This window comes from Emydura macquarii, unplaced genomic scaffold (assembly GCF_026122565.2).
Source record: "Emydura macquarii macquarii isolate MOO-44397 ecotype Brisbane River unplaced genomic scaffold, CSIRO-AGI_Emac_v2 contig_1790, whole genome shotgun sequence".
Taxonomy (NCBI): Eukaryota; Metazoa; Chordata; order Testudines; family Chelidae; genus Emydura; species Emydura macquarii.
In genome coordinates this window covers 20,388,866-20,407,531 of record NW_027131927.1, presented here as the reverse complement: position 1 = coordinate 20,407,531, position 18,666 = coordinate 20,388,866, and the positions used below count along the sequence as shown (strand labels likewise).

Here is an 18,666-nt window from a genome sequence, read left to right as displayed (position 1 = left end):
AAGATAAGTCTCCTAAACATTCCCAAAGGAAGGCTACAACCGTATACCATTGTCTGACTATTGAGAGGTTGGAGTACCATTCCAACCGTGGTAAGTAAGGGGTGAGTGCATCTATGTTAGGGAAATCCCTGGGGCCCATGCTGCACAAGTCCATGCTCCCTAAAGCAGCATGGATGTTGGGTTCCCAATTGATCAGGCTTTTAACAGGCGGTAGAAAGGGTGAGGGATGGGTACAGGTTAACTATCTCTGGAGGAAAAAAATGGGAAGCCATTTGTGGATACCAAGGGCCATAGCAATAACATCCTGCTTAGGGACTTGCGGTGTGCTAAACCAAAAAACCAACTTGGCTGTGCAACAACACACACTTTTAAAATTTTCTTGGTCAGCTACTGTAAACGTGTGCCATCTTTCCTAGGTAATCATGATATCAGCCTGCTGAGGGTCACACATGCGGAAAGGGAGGATTTGCTGCACACATCTGGCTACAGGCCTAGCCCTTATACTGCTATGCTGTGTTCCACAATGATGCCTGCACGATTAATAACAGAGTGGCGGGTAAAGTTTCCTATCATTGTGGAAGAAATAAGGCTGCCCTCCTAAGAAACCTTCTGTAAAGGATTTCAGAGTACCTGCATGAAAGCTTCCTGAAGATCTGCATGGAGGATTCTCGGAGCATCCCTGTGCACATAGATAATCTTTTCTGGGGTGAACCCAATGCTTAAGTACACCAAGCATGAGGAAGCACAGCCCCCCACACACCACTTTTTCCCACTGGTACAAGATTCTGGATAGGGAATATAACCAAAGACATGCAATTTGCAGTACATACTCACCAGACATGCCTTCCCTGGCATCCCAGTCAGTCACGGTTTCTTGTGTCTGGGTGGGTTGCTCCTGTGTTGCAAACAGCTCCTGGCTTTTAGGGAGACAGGATACCACACTCGCCTGCCCTCTGTTCTCCTCATAATCCTTCTTCTCATCCACGGACTTGTCCTCATTCATCCTGGCCTCAGATTCTCCCAAGGTATCAATGCTGCATGGTGGCATAGTGGTGAGGTCTCTACCAAGAATCTCATGCAGCTCCTCATAAAAGCAGCATGTTTGGGCAAGGAGCCAGAAAACAGGGTTACTTGCCAGTAACTGTTGTTCTTCGAGATGTGTTGCTCATGTCCATTCCAATATAGCTGAGTGCACGCTACTGTGCACAGGTTCCCAGAACTTTTTTCCCCCTTAGCAGACCCCATAGGGTCAGCTCTGGTGCCCCCAGGAGTGCCACAGTATATGAGGTACCGCTGACCCTACGGCCCCTCAGTCCCTTCCTTCTGCCAACTCCGACAGCAGGGACGGAGGGTGGGTGTGGAACGGACATGAGCAACACATCTCGAAGAACAACAGTTACTGGTAAGTAACCCTGTTTTCTCCTTTGAGAGCTTGCTCATGTTCATTCCAATATAGGTGATTAAAATCAATACCTTGGAGGTGGGTAGGAGTTACCGGTGAGCTGCCCTCAGCACGGTTCTGTGAATCCTGCGTCCTCTCTCGCCTGCTGAATGATGGCGTAGTGGGATGTGAAGGTGTGCACCAACGACCAGGTAGTGCCTTTGCAGATGTCCTGCAGGGGCACCCACTCCAGGAAGGCCACAGACAAGGCCTGAACTCTGGTTGAGTGTGCTGTGATGGGTTCTGGAAGCGGCACCTTCGCCTGCTCATAGCAGCATTTGATACAGGAGGTGATCCACACAGAGATGCACTGGGAGGAGACAGGTGCCCCTTTCATTCGGTCCGCCACTGGGACGAAGAGCTGCGGTTTTCCGGAAGGGCCTCATCCTGTCGATGCAGTAGGCCAGGGTTTGTCTCACGTCCAGCGAATGCCATCTCTGCTCCTCCTCCGAACCGTGTGGTTTGGGAAAAAACATGGGGAGGAAAATATCTTGGTTATAATGAAACTAGGAGACCACCTTGGGCAGGAAGGCTGGGTGAAGTCTCAACTGCACCTTATTCTTATAGAATACGGTGCAGGGGAGCTCCGAGATCAAAGCTCTAATCTTGGAAACCCTCCTAGCCGAGGTAATGGCCACCAGGAAGGCTACCTTCCATGAAAGGATGAGCAGCGGGCATGGAGCCATGGGCTCAAATGGGGGCCCCGTAAGTCTGGAGAGGACCAGGTTGAGATCCCAGGGAGGCACCGGGTCACGGACCTGTGGATAGAGCCTCTCCACCCCCTTAAGGAACCTGACAGACATGGGGTGGGAGAACAGGGATCTCCCCCTCTAGCAGCTGGTGGAAAGCTGAGATGGCCACCAGGTGAACCTTCAGGAAGGCCAGTGCCAGACCCTAGAGTTTTAGTTGGAGCAGGTACTCCAGAATCGCCTGTACAGGCGAGAGGCTGGGCGGGATACCTTGGGACTCTGCCCAAGAGGTAAACCATTGCCACTTAGCCCAATACACGACCTGTGTTGGTTTTCTGCTGCTCAACAGAACTTGTTGGACCTGCGCTGAGCAGGCTCTCTCCCCCTCCGTCAGCCACAGAGCCTCCAGGCCATGAGGTACAGGGAGTCCAGGTCTGGGTCGAGCAGGCGACCACGGTCCTGGGAAAGCAGATCGTGCCATCTCGGAGGCTCCACTGGCGGGGCGATCGACAGGTCCAGCAGCATACTGAACCAATGCTGTCTCGGCCAGGCCAGGGCAATGAGTATCATGTCTGCCCTGTCCCTCTTGATTTTCAAGAGGAACTTGGGCAGGAGCAGAATGGGGGGGGGACGCGTACATAAGGGTCCCCTTCCAGTCGATGAGGAACGCGTCGGATATAGAGCCCAGCTCGTGACCCTGGAGTGAGCAAAACCTCGGGCATTTCTTGTTCTAGAATGACGCGAACAGGTCCAGTTGGGGAACACCCCACTTGCGGAAGATGGAAGTCACTACCTCCAGGTGCAATGACCAGTCATGGTGGGGTAGAAATGACCTGATGAGGCAATCCACCTCGGCGTTCCTCACCCCCGGGAGGTGAGAGGCAGACAAGTGAAAGTTGTGCCTCACTACAATGTCCCACAGGCGAATGGCTTCCTGACAAAGTGCCGAGGAGTGCGCCCTGCCCTTGCCTGTTGATATAAAACATGGCTGCAGTATTGTCCATCAGCAACTGCACCACCCTGCCCTTCAGGAACCTGAGGAACACTTTGCACATCAGTCTGACAGCCCTGAGTTCTTTTACATTGATGTGGAGGCACCTCCTCCTCCTCCGTCCATAGCCTCTGAGTGCCCAGGTCGGCACTGATGTGGGCTCCCCACCCCACATCTGAGGCATCGGAGATCAGGGTGATCGATGGGGCCAGATCCCTGAAGGGGACGCCCCTCAACACTGCCCCAAGGGTTCTCCACCAGTTCATGGAGGCTAGGACTGACGGGGGGGATCATGACCACCCTGTTCAAGGAGTGTCTGCTCGGCACATACGCAGAGGCCAACCACGCCTGGAGCGGCCTGAGTTTGAGGCGAGTCAGACTCACCACATATGTGCAGGCTGCCATGTGCCCTAACAGCTGTAGGCAGTGCCTGGCTGTCGTTGTGGGGCACCGGTGCAGCTGTGCGGTAATTGCAGCCATAGCCTCGAACCAAGGTTGAGGGAGGAAGGCTTGGGCCTGGGAAGCGTCCAGGGTGGCCCCAATGAACTCTATGTGCTGCACTGAGGTTAGAGTCGATTTCTGCTCATTTATGAGTAGACCCAACCTGCTGCACGTGGCACAGGTGAGGGACACACTGTCCTGTATATGGGATCTGGACCTGCCCCTGATTAGCCAGTCATCCAGATAAGGGAAAAATCTGCATCCCCCTGCGCCTCAGGTGGGCAGCCACTACCGCCACGCACTTGGTGAATACCCTGGGGGCGGACGAGAGGCCAAAGGACAGGGCCGCAAATTGGTAATGAGAACCAGCCACCGTAAATTGAAGGAAGCACCTGTGGCTGGGAAGGATAGATACATGGAAGCATGCATCCTTCAGGTTGAGAGCGGCATACCAATCTCCTGGATCCAAATCAGGGATAATGGAGGCTAAGGAGGCCATGTGAAACCTGAGTTGCCGGATGTATTTGTTTAGCCGGCGCAGGTCTAATATGGGCCTCAGACCCCCCTTCGCCTTGGGGATGAGGAAATATCTGGAATAGAATCCTCTCCCTTTTCCGTTTTCGGGGACCATCTCCACTGCCCCCAGATCAAGGAGGGTGACTACCTTCTGCAAGAGGAGTCCCTGAAGAAGGATGGGGGGCAGAGGGTTGTTGGGGGAGGAATGTGAATTGTAAGGCATAACCCCAGAGGACCCAACTGTCTGATGTAATGTTTTCCCATTCCCTGTAAAAGGGCCTTAGCTTATCCAAGAAAGGAAGGGGCAGATCCAGGAAGATGGTAGGAGTGCCACCCTCGGGCGCACCATCAAAATTGCCCCTTCTTATTGCCCGAGCCCTTGTGGGGCCCTTGCTGGGAGGCTGGGGACGAGCTAGGAGGCCGGTTACACCTTCCAAACCCCGTTTCTGTCCCTGCCCCTATTGGGCTGAAAAGGCCTAGGCAGTTGGTCTAGGTTGTTGCTGTGCCTGGGGCCGCGACTGTCGCCTAGAAGCCTGGGGCATATGCAGGCCCAAAAAGCGAAGCATGGCCCTTGAATCTTTAAGGCCATGCAGCTTTGCATCAGTTTTGTCCGAAAACAGGCCCGATCCATCAAATGGGAGGTCCTGAATCGGCTGCTGCACCTCCTGGGAGAGCCCCAAGGATTGCAGCCACAAGCACCGCCTCATGGCAATGGCAGAGGCCATAGCCGTGCTCGCCGTGTCTGCAGCGTCACTAGCGGTTTGACGTGCCGCCCCAGCCACTGTGATCCCCTCATCGAGGACCGTGGTGAAGTCCGCTGCCTGCTCTTGGGTCAACACCTCAGCAAACCGCCTGAGGGAGTCCCAGAGGTTAAAGTTACACCTGCCCAGCAGAGCCTGATGGTTTGAAATTCTAAACTGTAATGCCGCAGTCGAATAAACTTTTCTCCCAAACAAGTCCAATTTTTTGTTGTCCTTGTTCTTCAGAGTGGACCCTTGATACCCGTCTGTCCCTCTGATTGGCCGCATCCACCACCAGGATTCCCAGGACTGGGTGTGTAAAGAGGAACTCAAACCCTTTAGCCGGGTCATAGTATTTCTTCTCGGCCCCCTTGGATGTAGGAGCGACTGAGGCCGGGGTTTGCCACAGGGCCTTAGCAAGCTTCAGGACCCTGTCGTGAACTGGCAGGGCAACCCTTGATGGGCCCTCTGCCCCCAGAACACCGAAGAGGGTATCCTCTTTCTCTGCTAGTTCCTTGACCTCCAGGTTCAAGTTAGAGGCCACCCTTTTAAGCAGCTTCTGATCGCCCTGAAGTCTCTCAGTGGCGCATGTGGTCCCTGGAGGTTGCTTCATCTGGGGAGGACAACGACTGTGGTCGCTCGTCCCCCTGGTGACCGGGTGTTCGATGAGAATGCCCGTCTCGGCACTGACGACTTCCAGTGCCGCTTGCCCCTAAGGGACCGGGAGCGGTGCTGTCGGGAGACTCATGGTGCCTAACCCGACTCCAAAGACTGGGATCTGCATCACGCCGGAGTGGGCGAGCCCTTGGGTGCCAGGCTCTCCAACGGTGACTGGGTCCGGTGCCGCCTGGTCATGGACGAGCGGCTCAGTACCAGGGACTGAAAGCGCGAACTGTCTCTGTGCTGCGAGGTGGCCCTCGAGTGGCGCCGCCTTGTCTGTGTTGCCGCCGGCGTCGGGGACCGACATTGGTACCGTGGGGAGGATCTGCTCGACGAGCGGAACTCGGAGCTGATAGGGGAGCTTCCACACTCTACACTCGGTGACCTTTGGACAGGAGACTTTTCCACTGCTGGGGGTCTCAACCAGCCTGGGGGGTGGGGGGGACGGACCCAGCGTGGGCTTGCCCCGGGACACCGGCCCTCTCTCCCTCAGTGGGGGGGACGGAGGCATGGGCAAGGCCATCAGGGCTCTTGCCGCTTGACAAGCATCCAGTGTCAATGGCACCTGCAGGGGCACTCCCCCACTCCCAGGAGTCGGGGGAGGCTCCCTGCTCAGAGATGTAGGCACCGGAGCAAGCGCTATGGGCCGTGGCTGGTGCACCTCTGCACTCGACCCCGCCCACGCAGGGGAGTGTGCGCGCTCCATGCACTGCCGCCTCTTTTTCTTTGGCATCGGAGATGCCTCTCTGAGTCGAGTCGATTCCAGTGCCAGTGGTGCGCTCTGCACCGAGGAGATGCTTGGTGCCGAGGTGGATCGAGGCGGCTCGGAGGCCAGGCAGAGTGCTGCTTCCATCAAAATGGCTTTCAGTCTAATGTCTCAGTCTTTCTGGGTCCTAGGCTTGAAAGCCTTACAAATCCTACTCTTTTCCCTCCGGTGCTGCTTTCCCAGGCACTTGAGGCAGTGATCGTGAGGGTCACTAAGTGGAAAAGCCTTGTCGCAGGACGCGCAAGGCCTAAAGCCAAGTGACCCGGGCATGGCCCGGCCACCCTAAGCCCTTGAGGGCTTCTATTCTATTCCTAAACTACTCTACTTAACAGTACTTAACACCTAACTAACTATACAACAACAAAGTTCAACAAGGGGAATGGTACTTGCGAGAAGCAAGAGACGTTCCAGCAACCGCCACGGGTGGAAAGAAGGAACTGAGGGGCCGTAGGGTCGGTGGTGCCTCATATACTGCGGCATACACTCGGCATTCCAGGGGGCACCAGAGCTGACCCTACGGGGTCTGCTAAGGGAAAAATAGTTCCGGGAACCCGGGCACGGTGGCATGCACGCACCTATATTGGAATGGACATGAGCAAGCTCTCGAAGGAGAATGGCTTTTAGCTTCCCTAGTTTTCTGATAAGCCTGCCTCCGCTCTTTGATCTTAATGCAGCACTGCTGCACGTCCCTGTTGTGCCCCTTCTCCAACATGTCGTGAGATATCTTCTCGTAGATATCCACATTTCTTTTGCTTGCTTGGAGCTGAGCCAGCACAAACCCTTTGCCCCACAGACCAATGAGATCTGAGACCTCAGGTCGACTCCAGGCTGGAGCGCATTTGGGGCGTGCAGTCGCCATGATTAACTGTGCTGGCAAGCTCTCTCCACACTGACCAAACAGGAAATGGGAATTCAAAATTTCCTGGGGCTTGCGGAGAGGAGCCATTTCCTGTTTACGTGGCCACAGTGCAGCAGAGTGCAAATGTGCAGAGCGGTCAGAACAGAACATTATGGGATACCTCCCAGAGGCCAATGATGTCGATTTGCGTTGTGCTCTGCCTACACTGATGCTCATTCGACCCACAGAATTCGACTTCAGTGCTACACCACTTGCGGAGGTGGTTTTAAGTTGAATTTTACCACGATTTACGGCGGCAGAACTGACATGCCAGTGACATGCCATACTTTAGGAGGTCGACGTAATTACTGTCAGTATATAACAGGCCCAATTTTAAAGAATCTGCATTTCAGTGTTATGCGAAATTGTAACCCTATCTAAATATGGTCCAAGATCAAGGGGTAATCCTTAGCAGTGCTTTCATTCCCAAAAGGAAGCCTTCAGCCCTTACTTGATCTAAAGAAACACTGCATGGTTACTTTGGCTACTAATATTTTGTGGGATTGGTTTGGATCAGTCAGATGGATCTCAGTCATATTTCAGTATGAAGTAATTGCAGGAGTTTTTGGGTTAATGATTTTGTGTTGGATAGGGAAGACTTCCAATACAACGTAAGTGCAAAGGGCACAGGTACATATATTGTGCCATTGCTTAATCCTAGGCACAGCGGGGCCTGACCCATGTCCCAATCTGAATTAAATCAGTTCAGCAGGACTAAAGGGAGTTCAGCTCTGATGTTTCTCTTACCTTCTTCAATGAGACATCCCTCCTTCTCCACTAGGCAAGGTTCATGTTAGAATAACAGGGTCATCTTTTCCCTTCTTCTTGGGTGATTTATTAAAGGAGAGCAAACTACCCATATGCTCAGCAGAGTGCATAAAAGAGAAACTCCACAGAATAGTGATGTTACCATGTAATCTGGCTGTAAGTGAAGCCTAAATCAAGATATTACATACAAAAATGGGTGATTTTGGGCTAGAGCAGAAAAGTTGCCCATGTATATTCCTCTACTTGATTCTTTCATGAATCATAGGGAACTTTAATAGTAATTATACTATCTCCCTGTATATTGCATACCCAGGCTGTGTGTGTGTGTGTGTGCATGTGAATTTTAGCACTTGGAAAAGGGGTCCGACTGCTAGTTCTGGAGATTTAAATACTGTAATTAGCCAAAGCATAGGCATCAGAGCAAGCCTCCCTCCTATCCCCCCAAAAGTCTTACCAGTATGCTTCCATCTTTAAAAAGGCCACTGTAATAGTTCTCAGCATCCCCAAAGCACCTTCTTCCAGCAACACCTGGTGTGGCAACAACCCTGACCCATTTCCTTCTGGCCAAATTGGACTCAGTTCTGCCCCCTTCTGGGGCTATAAACAGAGTCCAGCAAAACAATCTTCACACCCAACATAAACCAAAATAGTTTCATGCCCCTCCTGGGCTCCATGTTCAGGCCTTCCCCTTTTTCCCAGAAAACTGGCTCTCAGGTTTCTTCTCTCAGAGTCCAAAGTCAGCCAACACACAATGGGTACCCACTGCTTTCCACCAGACCCTACTCTCCTGCTTTCAGGGTCTGCCCTAGCTCAGCTCCAGTCCTCCCTCCCAGAGGAGCCAACCAGGCAACTAGCCTCCCTTAGCTCCCTTTGCTCTCTGCTGCTTCTCCTGGGAACTTGGCTTCACTCCATTTCAAGTAGCAAAGGCACCTTATGTGCAATCCACCCAGCTGAGCCCACCAATTAACCCATCTAAACTCCAGCTGATCAATATCATGGGATGGAGCAGAGACAACTCAGCTGGCAGAGGTGTGGCTGGGTGTGACCACCCTTAAAGGGACAGCCAACCTGTAACAACCACCTAAGAAAAATAAGAGGTTTCCTATGCCTATTCAATCATTGGGTCTTGTGCTGAGACTGCTCAGAAGATGCCAGCTGTTTAACATAAGATCATGGCCAGCCAACCAACTGTTGGTAACTTTCACTCAAAAGCAAACTGAGCTGGATTTGAAAAGGGAGGAACAGATGAAAAATTCTCTCATTAGCCTATTTAACAAAGCTTCTTTTATAGATGTACATCATTTTTTGAGTCTAAGACACTGAATCAAATGATGGTGACTGAAGGACAGAACACCCAGGCAAATCAGCACTAACACCTGGGTACTCATCAGCAATTACTAGTATTGGTTTCTTTCCTCTTATGGTTTCACTTCACTGTTGCATTTGGTTTGAATAGAGGTAACATTAATATGGTCATTTGTCTTCAGTAAAGCCATACTCTTACCAGTGTCTACTCTGGATTTTGACAAATTGGCCCAGAGTAGTTTTATCTTAAGAAACGGTTAGAAAATCAATTGCAGGGCAGAATCTGTACAGTGAGCATATAGACTATTTAAAAAGCTAGCCAGTAACAGAAATGGACAACATTTGACTTCTCTATTAACAATCTGTATGTTCACACCTGAAAATCTTCTGCAGGAAGGAATTAAGTAAATATGTTGCATTCATGGAATTATAAAAATGTGTAATCCACTGGGATTTATTGCATTAAGAGAAAGCAGATTATTAGGCAGCAGATATGATAAATAGTAAGAAAAAATATTTCAAACAAAATGAACGAGGAACCAAAATCAAGTCTGTAGCAGTGAAAAGGCAACATGTGGTAGAACTCAATTAGTACTTAAATGGAGAATGTTAACTGCAGCTCATTTGGAATCCTGTAAATATTACACAATTCGTTGTTTAAGGAGGTCTGCAAAGTCACTATCACATTTGCTTTTTTTTTTTTTTTTTTTTTTTAATAATCGCATGTATTTTATGATGTACATCAATTTCACAGAAAAGTTAAAGTCCTCTTTTTAGTGGTACACAAAAAAGCTTTAGAAACTTCAAGTCTAACAAGAAATGAAAGTGTAATTCAGGAAAGTGCACTTAAAGCTGTATGCCAGCAATTTAAAAATAGCTTGTATGCTGTTTACTATTAGGTGACATCCTAGTCATACAAACAAACTTGGTATACACACAATTATTTGATTTTCCTTTTGAAAGAAGCACTGTAGAAAAATAACTGAGCATCTATCCCCTGTCATTTTTCTCATGTCTCCCTGTCATTTTTAGTGGCCTTTGTTCATATTTTCTTTTCTAGTCACATGAAAATGATTGTGGCTGCAACGATATTAAAAAAAAAAAAAATCACATTAACTCCAAGAGATACTGAATGTGTGAGTGCATGTGTACACACACACACACACACACACACACACACACACACACACACACACCCATATAGTATAAAAATCTCCAGATAAACTCTATTCGTTATTCTCACAGTAGTAAATATATCAACTTATTTTCACAGTGGGTCACTCATCTTTCTGACTGGAACACATTAACAATGAAAAGATATTTCTGTAAGTGTGAGACACACTAAAATAGGTCCAGCTCTTGTATTATACAGGCCAGTAAAAAGCAATACAGCTCTCTCAAATCTGATGCTTTGGGATTTGCAGAGAAGCTAGACTTATTTTCAATGACTCTTGCCCTTAACCATGAAGGGCTTATTAGTACCTTCTGACAAGATGTGCAATCTTGGAAAATCAACTCAACGCTTGTTAAACGAACAGCTAGTGCATTGCAAGCCGGAGTGTAAATATACATCATGCTAGCTGCTACTATGTTGCGCACTGATGGACTGTGTGGACCCTGCAATAGCGGCACTAAAAAATTCCCTAATGTGCTTTGATCTATTCTGGTTTGAAAGTAGCTGATTTGTGAAGATCTCCCACGCTGCCTTTTCTATGCTAGAGGCAAGGGATCAAATTCTAAAATAATACTCCCTGCTGGGTTAAAAAAAAAAGTGACAAGTCCTTATCTGGCTATCATTGTCTTATACGGCATTTTGGTACAAATTTATCACAGCATGGTTTTTCCAGTATTTCAGATATGGTCATCCTTTAAAAATATATATATATATACAATCATACATACACACAGAGTACAAGCAAATGTATATTATTTTTCCCAATGACACCAGTTTGTTTCTATTGAATAATAGATCTTAATGGAAATTAGACTCAAGGTCAGTATCTCCACAGGCCAAGTCTACTGCACAGCTAACCAGGCAAAGCCAGGTTTGTAAGGCATGCTAATAGTCTCTCTTCACCACCACCACATCATTGTAACTACAGAAACCTATTAAAAATAAGTCATTTCTGCAAAAGCTCTGTTGTATAAATGGAATATATAAAGCAAGGTATATTAAGGCCATTAGCAAGGAAAGACTGTTGACCATAATAACGAAAGGCCAGAGAAATGTGCCAATTTTGGAATTACTGGGTTTTACAGTATTTGTTATTGAGTCTCATTTCATCTAACCTATACAATCTTTCTGATGCTGAAAATGTCTCAGGAACAGAGAAGAAAGAATTAAAAAAAAAAATATTCTCCAATTTAAACATGCTTTAGGATAAAAGTCTTAGAAAAGAAATCCAACTGGGATGACAATCTGCCTTCTACTCTCATTTAACTGATAATCCAGGACAGGAGTTATCTTAGTACATAACCTTTCTTTGGGCTCAATGTCCCTCCTCTCCCTCCTGAAGTGAAAGGCAAACTCCCTTTCACTTCAGAGAGCAGATTCAAGAATCCCTTTGTGGGTATAATTCCTGTGTATTTGATACATCTAAGACTAAAAAATGAATTCTCCAATTTCAGACAAATGTTTGGCAGGTAGTTAAGATCATTCTACACAAATGACAGCAATGACCATAGTGTTCTAGACATAATTTACTATAATTTCCACTTGATTTACCTCAATGAGTAATCGGTTCACTTTTGGCATTAACATCTTCCAACAACCTGTTTGGTAGATACATAACATTTCAATAAAGAGCTATATGAAAGCAGTTTGGTGGGGTTTTTTTTGTATATCAGTATGAATTTGAAAGCCAGAAAAAACCCACCAACTTGACATTTGCATCTAGGCACAAGAATTTGACATAAGAATAGGAAAGAATAATAGGGATAGAGCCTAGAAGAACAATCAGAAATATTCAGATGCAGATAGAGGTTAGCCATTTTTATCTGTCTTTCTCAAAGATAAACATTTTAGCAAGAGAAGGACATCACAAACTGAGTAGGACTTTGTATTTGAATTTCATCTGTTTTGTCAGATTAAAGAAAAAAGTGAGGAAGAGAAGGTGACGAAGACCTATGTGAGTATATCTTATTTCTCACATCTAGGGCCAGAGACATGAATGTTTTAGCTACAGATGGTTTCTAGTCAGTAAAAAAAAACCAAAACCCTGTCAAAATTGAACAAAGTCAGCAGAGAGCAGCAATTTGTTTTAAGAAGTCCCCTTTTTCTTTTTGTGCTTGAAAAAATCTAGACTCCTCTGGAAAAATCTATGGAGGAGTCTGTACCTAACTGAATTTTTCTTATTAGTAAGACTTTAAGAAGAAATGTGTTAATCTAAATATTTAGCTAATCCACAGTGTGTGTGCACAAGTATGTGGGGCAGGCGGAAGAGTAGGAAGGAAAAACCCACTGCATCTGTATATACCATTCATTCATCCATTCATTAATTTGTCTCACAATGAAAATACAGGTTTTTTTCAAAATGTCGATATTCAGAGCAAGATATACCATGCTGAAATAGACAGAAGGCCTGATTCCTTCCATCTTGTGTCTAGTCATTTACACCTTTGAAAAAATAATGTGAAGTGGGTGCTAAATGATACCAGTCTGATTTGTGCTCACTTTGCAACAGGAGTAAGTGAGTAGACACAAGATGCAAGGCAGTGGAGAATCAGGCACATATATAGGCAGTATATACTTTTTTTAACAGAATAATTAAATCATGTATTCACCAAGTGGATTAGCATCACCAGCCCTGCCCATAATGAGACACTGTGTACTGTAAGTTTTTAGCAATGTCTAACGTGCACCTATTGGCTTAGAGGTACTTTGTAGCAGGAAGTGGGTCCTGTCTGTAAGGCGTTGTGGTATGAAATGCAGTTTACTGACAGAGCAGTAATCAGCATCTGCAAGCTACCTGCTGTTTCTCTTTGAAACGGTGTGGTTTCACGGTATAGCTTCTTCATAGCTCAGTGCATTTAGCAGAAACTCTTATAAAATAGACTAAAAGTACAATAATAGATTTGTCAGAACTTAAAGAATATTATATGTGACAATTTCATAGTTATTATAAAAAAGTTTCTAAGGTATACACAGATTTTGTTTGGAATAAAAATCCAAGAGAAAGAAGCAGTATTTTCAAATGTGAACCCTTAATAACTGAATAAAACTGATCCTTTACACGTTTGCACTTGCTGCCAATTTTACTGATGATCTGATATACTCCTGCTGCACCAGACATGTCATCCAGGTGAACCAGCCCCTCTTCTCAAATGTACTGTGTAGTCTTCAAAGTGCTGCAAATGCAAGCTGAATCCCTGCTACTTTGTTTCCCTACATTCATGATTTTATCTAGCAAACCAATATAGTCATTATCTCTTTAGTTTTAACTCTAGACGTTCATTTTGCTATTTTACATTAATGGCACTTACTGTAAAAAAATTAAGGTTCAGGCACCAGAAAATTGCCTTTCATCTCTACTTGTGCACCAGTTCTCAAGCCACCACCATGCTCTGAAATCCTGACACAATCCTTTGAGGAGTTGGCTTTTTTGTTAGTATTAGAAAAAATAGTTTTCACTTAGAATGTGGAGATTGAAGAATTTCCAGCAGATCAACCTGGATACCAGCACATATAAGTTATCTCAGGTCTATTTTGGATCCAGAGAGAGTCAAAGCTCTGTATCATACAAGGATTCCATTGCATCAGACTAACTGGATGCATCATGGCAGACCTTTTCCATAGTTCCCCCCTTGCACTGCCTATGAGTGGAAAGGCCATGCAAAAGTGAAGAACAGTATATTTCATGGCCACAAAGTCAGTGGGTGAAACAACAACTCACATCTGATTCCTCTGTTCTGGAAACCTGTTGTCCTATTGAAATGCTTCCTCCTTTTTGTATGCGTTTTGTAGGATACAAAAACATGATTTTAAATTTCTGGGGAGAGCGAGGCATGCAGTACAAAGGCTGAGTAAACCGTACAAAAAATCAGTTTCCTGTCAATTCAAACAGATGAGCTATTACACTATTTAAAAACAAAGTTCAATAGTGTAGAGGCTGAGAAATAATCCAGTGGAAGTATTTATTGTTTGGAAGGAAATGGAGCTGCCCCAAATGGGTCCAACTCTAACGCCTGCTGCTGCTGGGCCTGCTGTGGTGTTACACTCTGCACAACCAGTTCTGTGAAGGGTACTGCACCAAAGTCATCTGTTTTTAGCCCATCACCACTGTGAACTGCCCCATGCAGGGAGCTCTGTCTAGGTCTACCAGGCACTACTATATTATGGTCCCCGCGGTTGTCACCTAATCCTTGATGTTGTGGGTGCCGCATCAAGTCTGGTGGATGAAAAGGTTTGGCCCCAAAGGGGTCCAGCAGATTCTCATCTGCTTGCAAAGGGTTGCCTCGATCTTTGGTGTCAGTCAATGCAACACTTATGTTTTCCTTGGAGTCTGAGATCGTTAGGAATTCGTTGCTGCTTTGGGAGTCCCTGCGGCCAGTTTTCTTGTGCCTGCGGGCTCTCTCTGGGGTGCGGTAGCTGGGTTTTGAAGCCTTCTTGGTGCTAGTCGGGGTGCCATGGTGGCGCTTCCCATTGCTTTTGGGCACCTCCTGTTTCATGCGTCTTTGCCGGGAGGAGAGTTTCTGCAGGTTCCGCTGCTGCTTGACTTTTTGTTGCTGCTGGTTCCCTGTAATCTCCTCAAAGGGGACAAGCCCAAAGAGGTCCTCTTTGCTCTCACTGCTCTTTGAGATGGGAACAGGCTGGAAAGGGGTACAACCAAAAATATCCACACTTCGGGGAGAAGTAGGGGTGGTTTGGGTCTCAGCTCCTATGATTTGGCCATCTGACTGAGCCACCTTCTTGCTGAATGGGGCCTTGGTGAAGACATCGAAGTCATCCTGCTCTTGCCCCAGGCTGAGAAAAGCAGGCAGAGGAGAGAAATCTGTGTCATTCTTTTCTCTTGACTGAGATTGCTGAGTCTGAACAGCAAAGAAAGGGACAGCTCCAAACACATCAAATTCTTGGCCAGACCCCACCTTGGCCATAGTACTTGGTAACTCAGACAGGGAAGTGTGTGCTACATTGGGTTCTCTGTCTTCACCACTGCCACCCACCTCTCTGTATCTACTGCAAGGGAGCCTTTTCGTAGGCTTTCCCTTAGTGCGATCGGAATCAGAATCAGAACTCTGCTTTTCTTCCTCCTCTTCCTCTGCCTCATCTTCAGAGTCCATAAGGAGAGGCCGATGGCCTAAGTTCTCAGGTTCTGTATCATCATCATTAAAGTCTCCATGCTCCCCCTGTAAGACATCTTCATCCTCCTGCTCCTCATCTTCCTCACTACTCTTGGGAGAAGGAGGATCAGATTCAAAGTCACTCTCTGACTCATCACTTCCTTTCTGCACTTGTCCGCCTGCAGTTTTTCTTCCTGGATGGTGCTCTTTAGAGGCTTGACTTGATTTTTCAACCTTGGTTGGGCTCCCTAACTTATTTTCTTGACTGCCAGCTGAGTAGTCAATGGTCTTTCCTGGAGAACCTGCAGGGCCAAAGAAAACATAACACATAACTTTAAATGCACTTTTACAACAAACAGCACTTATTTCACATACACCATATATACATGTAGAAGGATGCAAGTGCATTCAAATACGCCTCTTTTGCAATTATTCAAAAAGACTGAAGGTCCATATAGGGTTTCAGTTGTTGATCTGAAGTTAACAAAATTAGTTTACAGTCAGACCTTCCTGCCCTCAGGTTACTTCAAATATACTTGGCCTGTAGGAACACAACACTCATAGAATCATAGAAGATTAGGGTTGGAAGGGACCTCTAGTCCAACCTCCTGCTCAAAGCAGGACCAACTCCTACTAAACACAGTTTCTTTCTTTTGACAGTTATCTTGTTTATTGTATTGTATGTTATATTGTAGCCTTATATCTTCAAAATATAAGGCTACAATATAAACAAGTAGAGCCAGCTGTTCAGGTGTGCATAATGCAGCTCATATGTGATGAGAACTGTGGGGTGCTGAGCTCTTTGAAAATCTTTCCATTTCTTTAAGGTGCCTAAGTGGGAGCTGTTGGGGTCCTGATCTTTTGAAAATTGAGTCTGAAAATCTTATGGCTCAATTAATGAAAAAAAAAAATCTACCAGTGTGAGATGGTCAGATTTTATCTAATGTGTCCAGTTTCTGTACACCAAGTAACAAATGTGCCTTACTAACAATCATAAATTGGAAATCAATGCAGTGGTATGATAAAATTTTAATCTGAAAATGCTTCTTCATTTTTGGAAGACAAATGTGGATGCACTGTACTGCTGCACACGTACTGGTCTCCGTGTAGCAATATTGATTTTTTTATATTTTTTATATTTTATATAGTACTGCTGTAGAAACTGGTATCTATTGAAGCATCCTACATCAGTGGACAATTTAGCTATGCTTTGACTGTGAAAACAAAGTGTAAAAATATATACCTCAAATGGAGATTGCTCAGTTTATATACAATTCCTTCAAAAATGCTATCCCCATGAGGTCCCAAAGAATTAAATGAGACTGATTTAAATTTCTCCCAGAAAGTCACTTTCATTTGACTTTTTCTATACCACACATTTTTGTGCCTATTTTCAACACTGATGCACCGATGAAAGCACTAGCACAGCCCAGCCACAGGTATTTTCAGGTTGGTATCAGGAACCCAGCTATACCAAGGTTTTATGGTACAGTATTGAAAAGACCTGAGACAGGCCTTCATTAGCACTTACACTGGGTATGGGATTACTGTGCAGACACTATATTACCAAGGCCCTCCTTTGCCCATAATGTTGGAATCCCTAGTGGAGCTGAGTACACGAACTGCTACCAATGTTTTGAGTGCAGTGTTTATCTAGGCCTGCTCACAGGAGGTCTAATTGACATGGAGGAGATTTTTCCAGGCAAAAGTACCACTTAGACACTTAACTACCATTGACACAGTTAAACTAAGTGCTTAACTGTCATTTGTGCCTTTGAAAATCTTTATAGTGCTTAAAATGGTTGAAGCAGTGGGTGATTGTCTACACTAGGACTCAGCATTGTTAATTCCAGTGAGGCTGAACTGGCGGTAGCAAAGGTAGGAAAATTTTTAAACACTTCCTTGACATATACGTCCCAAGTGCTTGTCTTGCTGTTTCAAACTGGTTGTAGTCAGAAAAATCATGCTCTGAACTGACATTGTAAGGTCCCATATTGTTATTTTCTCTCATTCAACAGTACACAAATCAAGAAAAGATTTTTTTTTTTTTTTTTAAAACTAGCAGCCCTTTAAACTCAATTTGGGGTCTGAAAAAAATCAGTCTGTTCTTCTTGCTCTGACATCATCATCCCAAATAATTAAGATTCTGCAATTAGAATATACCTGGCAATTCCACTTTTGATGAATGATGCACAATAAGGATACAACTTATTTTTTCATGGGTACATTGGCTTGGTAATGCTGGGAAGTAGTAAAAACTTGCTCATGCCAGTAAAATAAGAATAAATGACCTATACACTCATGGACAGATATGCTAAGAAGGTGTTTCTTGTTTTTTAAACACATCAAGAGTCACTTTTGGGTAATTACTAGGGCTGTCAAGGTAATTGTGTAATTACTAGGGCTGTCAAGGGAAGGAGGAAGAATTCAGCACATCAGCAAACCACATGGCTGCAGTGCAGTCCCACTGCAACCACTATTAGCATTATTTATACAGCACCATGTGTAGGGTGAACTATTGGTGAATGTCCCAACTCAACAGTGTCTCTGGATCAACACATGTATAAAGATATGCAAATTCCCTGTTAAAAAGCCAGCGAAAACAGATGCTCAAGCAGTACCACTTATATTTATAAAAAAGACATAGCTATTATGAAATACCATTTTGGTGCTTTACTTTAAAAGGTCACATCTCTTCCCTCCCTCCCCAGAAGCACATTTTAAAAGCTATGTTCCAGTCTCCCACCTACTACAATACGTAAGCCCTGAGGCAGCAAAGCACTTAAGCACATGCTTGATGTTAAGCACATGATGAAGTGCTTTACTGAATCAGAGTCTTACTGCCTACAGTCTATTCATTTTCTTGGTAAAACACTGATGCACTAGAAGACTAAAACTACAAATACAAAACTAAAATCAAATTTTATGAAATAGCATAAGATTATGGGTCCTGTTTCACGCATACAGGATAGAAGGTTTGCACAAACAGATCAGAGAATATTCCCCCCACTCCAGAAAAAGTTTGTACTGGAGGTAACAGAGCCTCAAGTCTAATTACCTGGAATAATTTTGTTAATTGGGAGGCCAAAATAGTGTCTGTAGAGCTTGTTAACAAGAGATTTTTTTTTGGGGGGGGGGGGCGGGGGGTGGGAGGGTGTAGGGATAGAACAGG

General features: G+C 45.7%; 1 protein-coding gene across 3 annotated transcripts in view; it reads right to left on the bottom strand.

Moving 5' to 3' along the window:
- Positions 1 to 9,644: 9,644 nt before the first annotated feature.
- BMP2K (BMP2 inducible kinase) overlaps positions 9,645 to 18,666 on the bottom strand; it is a 112,024-nt gene continuing 103,002 nt past the window's right edge. For 2 of the 3 annotated variants that reach the window (XM_067557084.1, XM_067557085.1), the window contains one exon: positions 11,903 to 15,796. In XM_067557084.1, the coding sequence (XP_067413185.1) occupies positions 14,349 to 15,796 (1,448 nt within the window). In that variant the 3' untranslated portion in view covers positions 11,903 to 14,348. Of the gene's footprint in view, positions 10,296 to 11,902; positions 15,797 to 18,666 lie in introns of those variants that run through there. The other variant, XR_010921516.1, reaches the window with a different exon arrangement.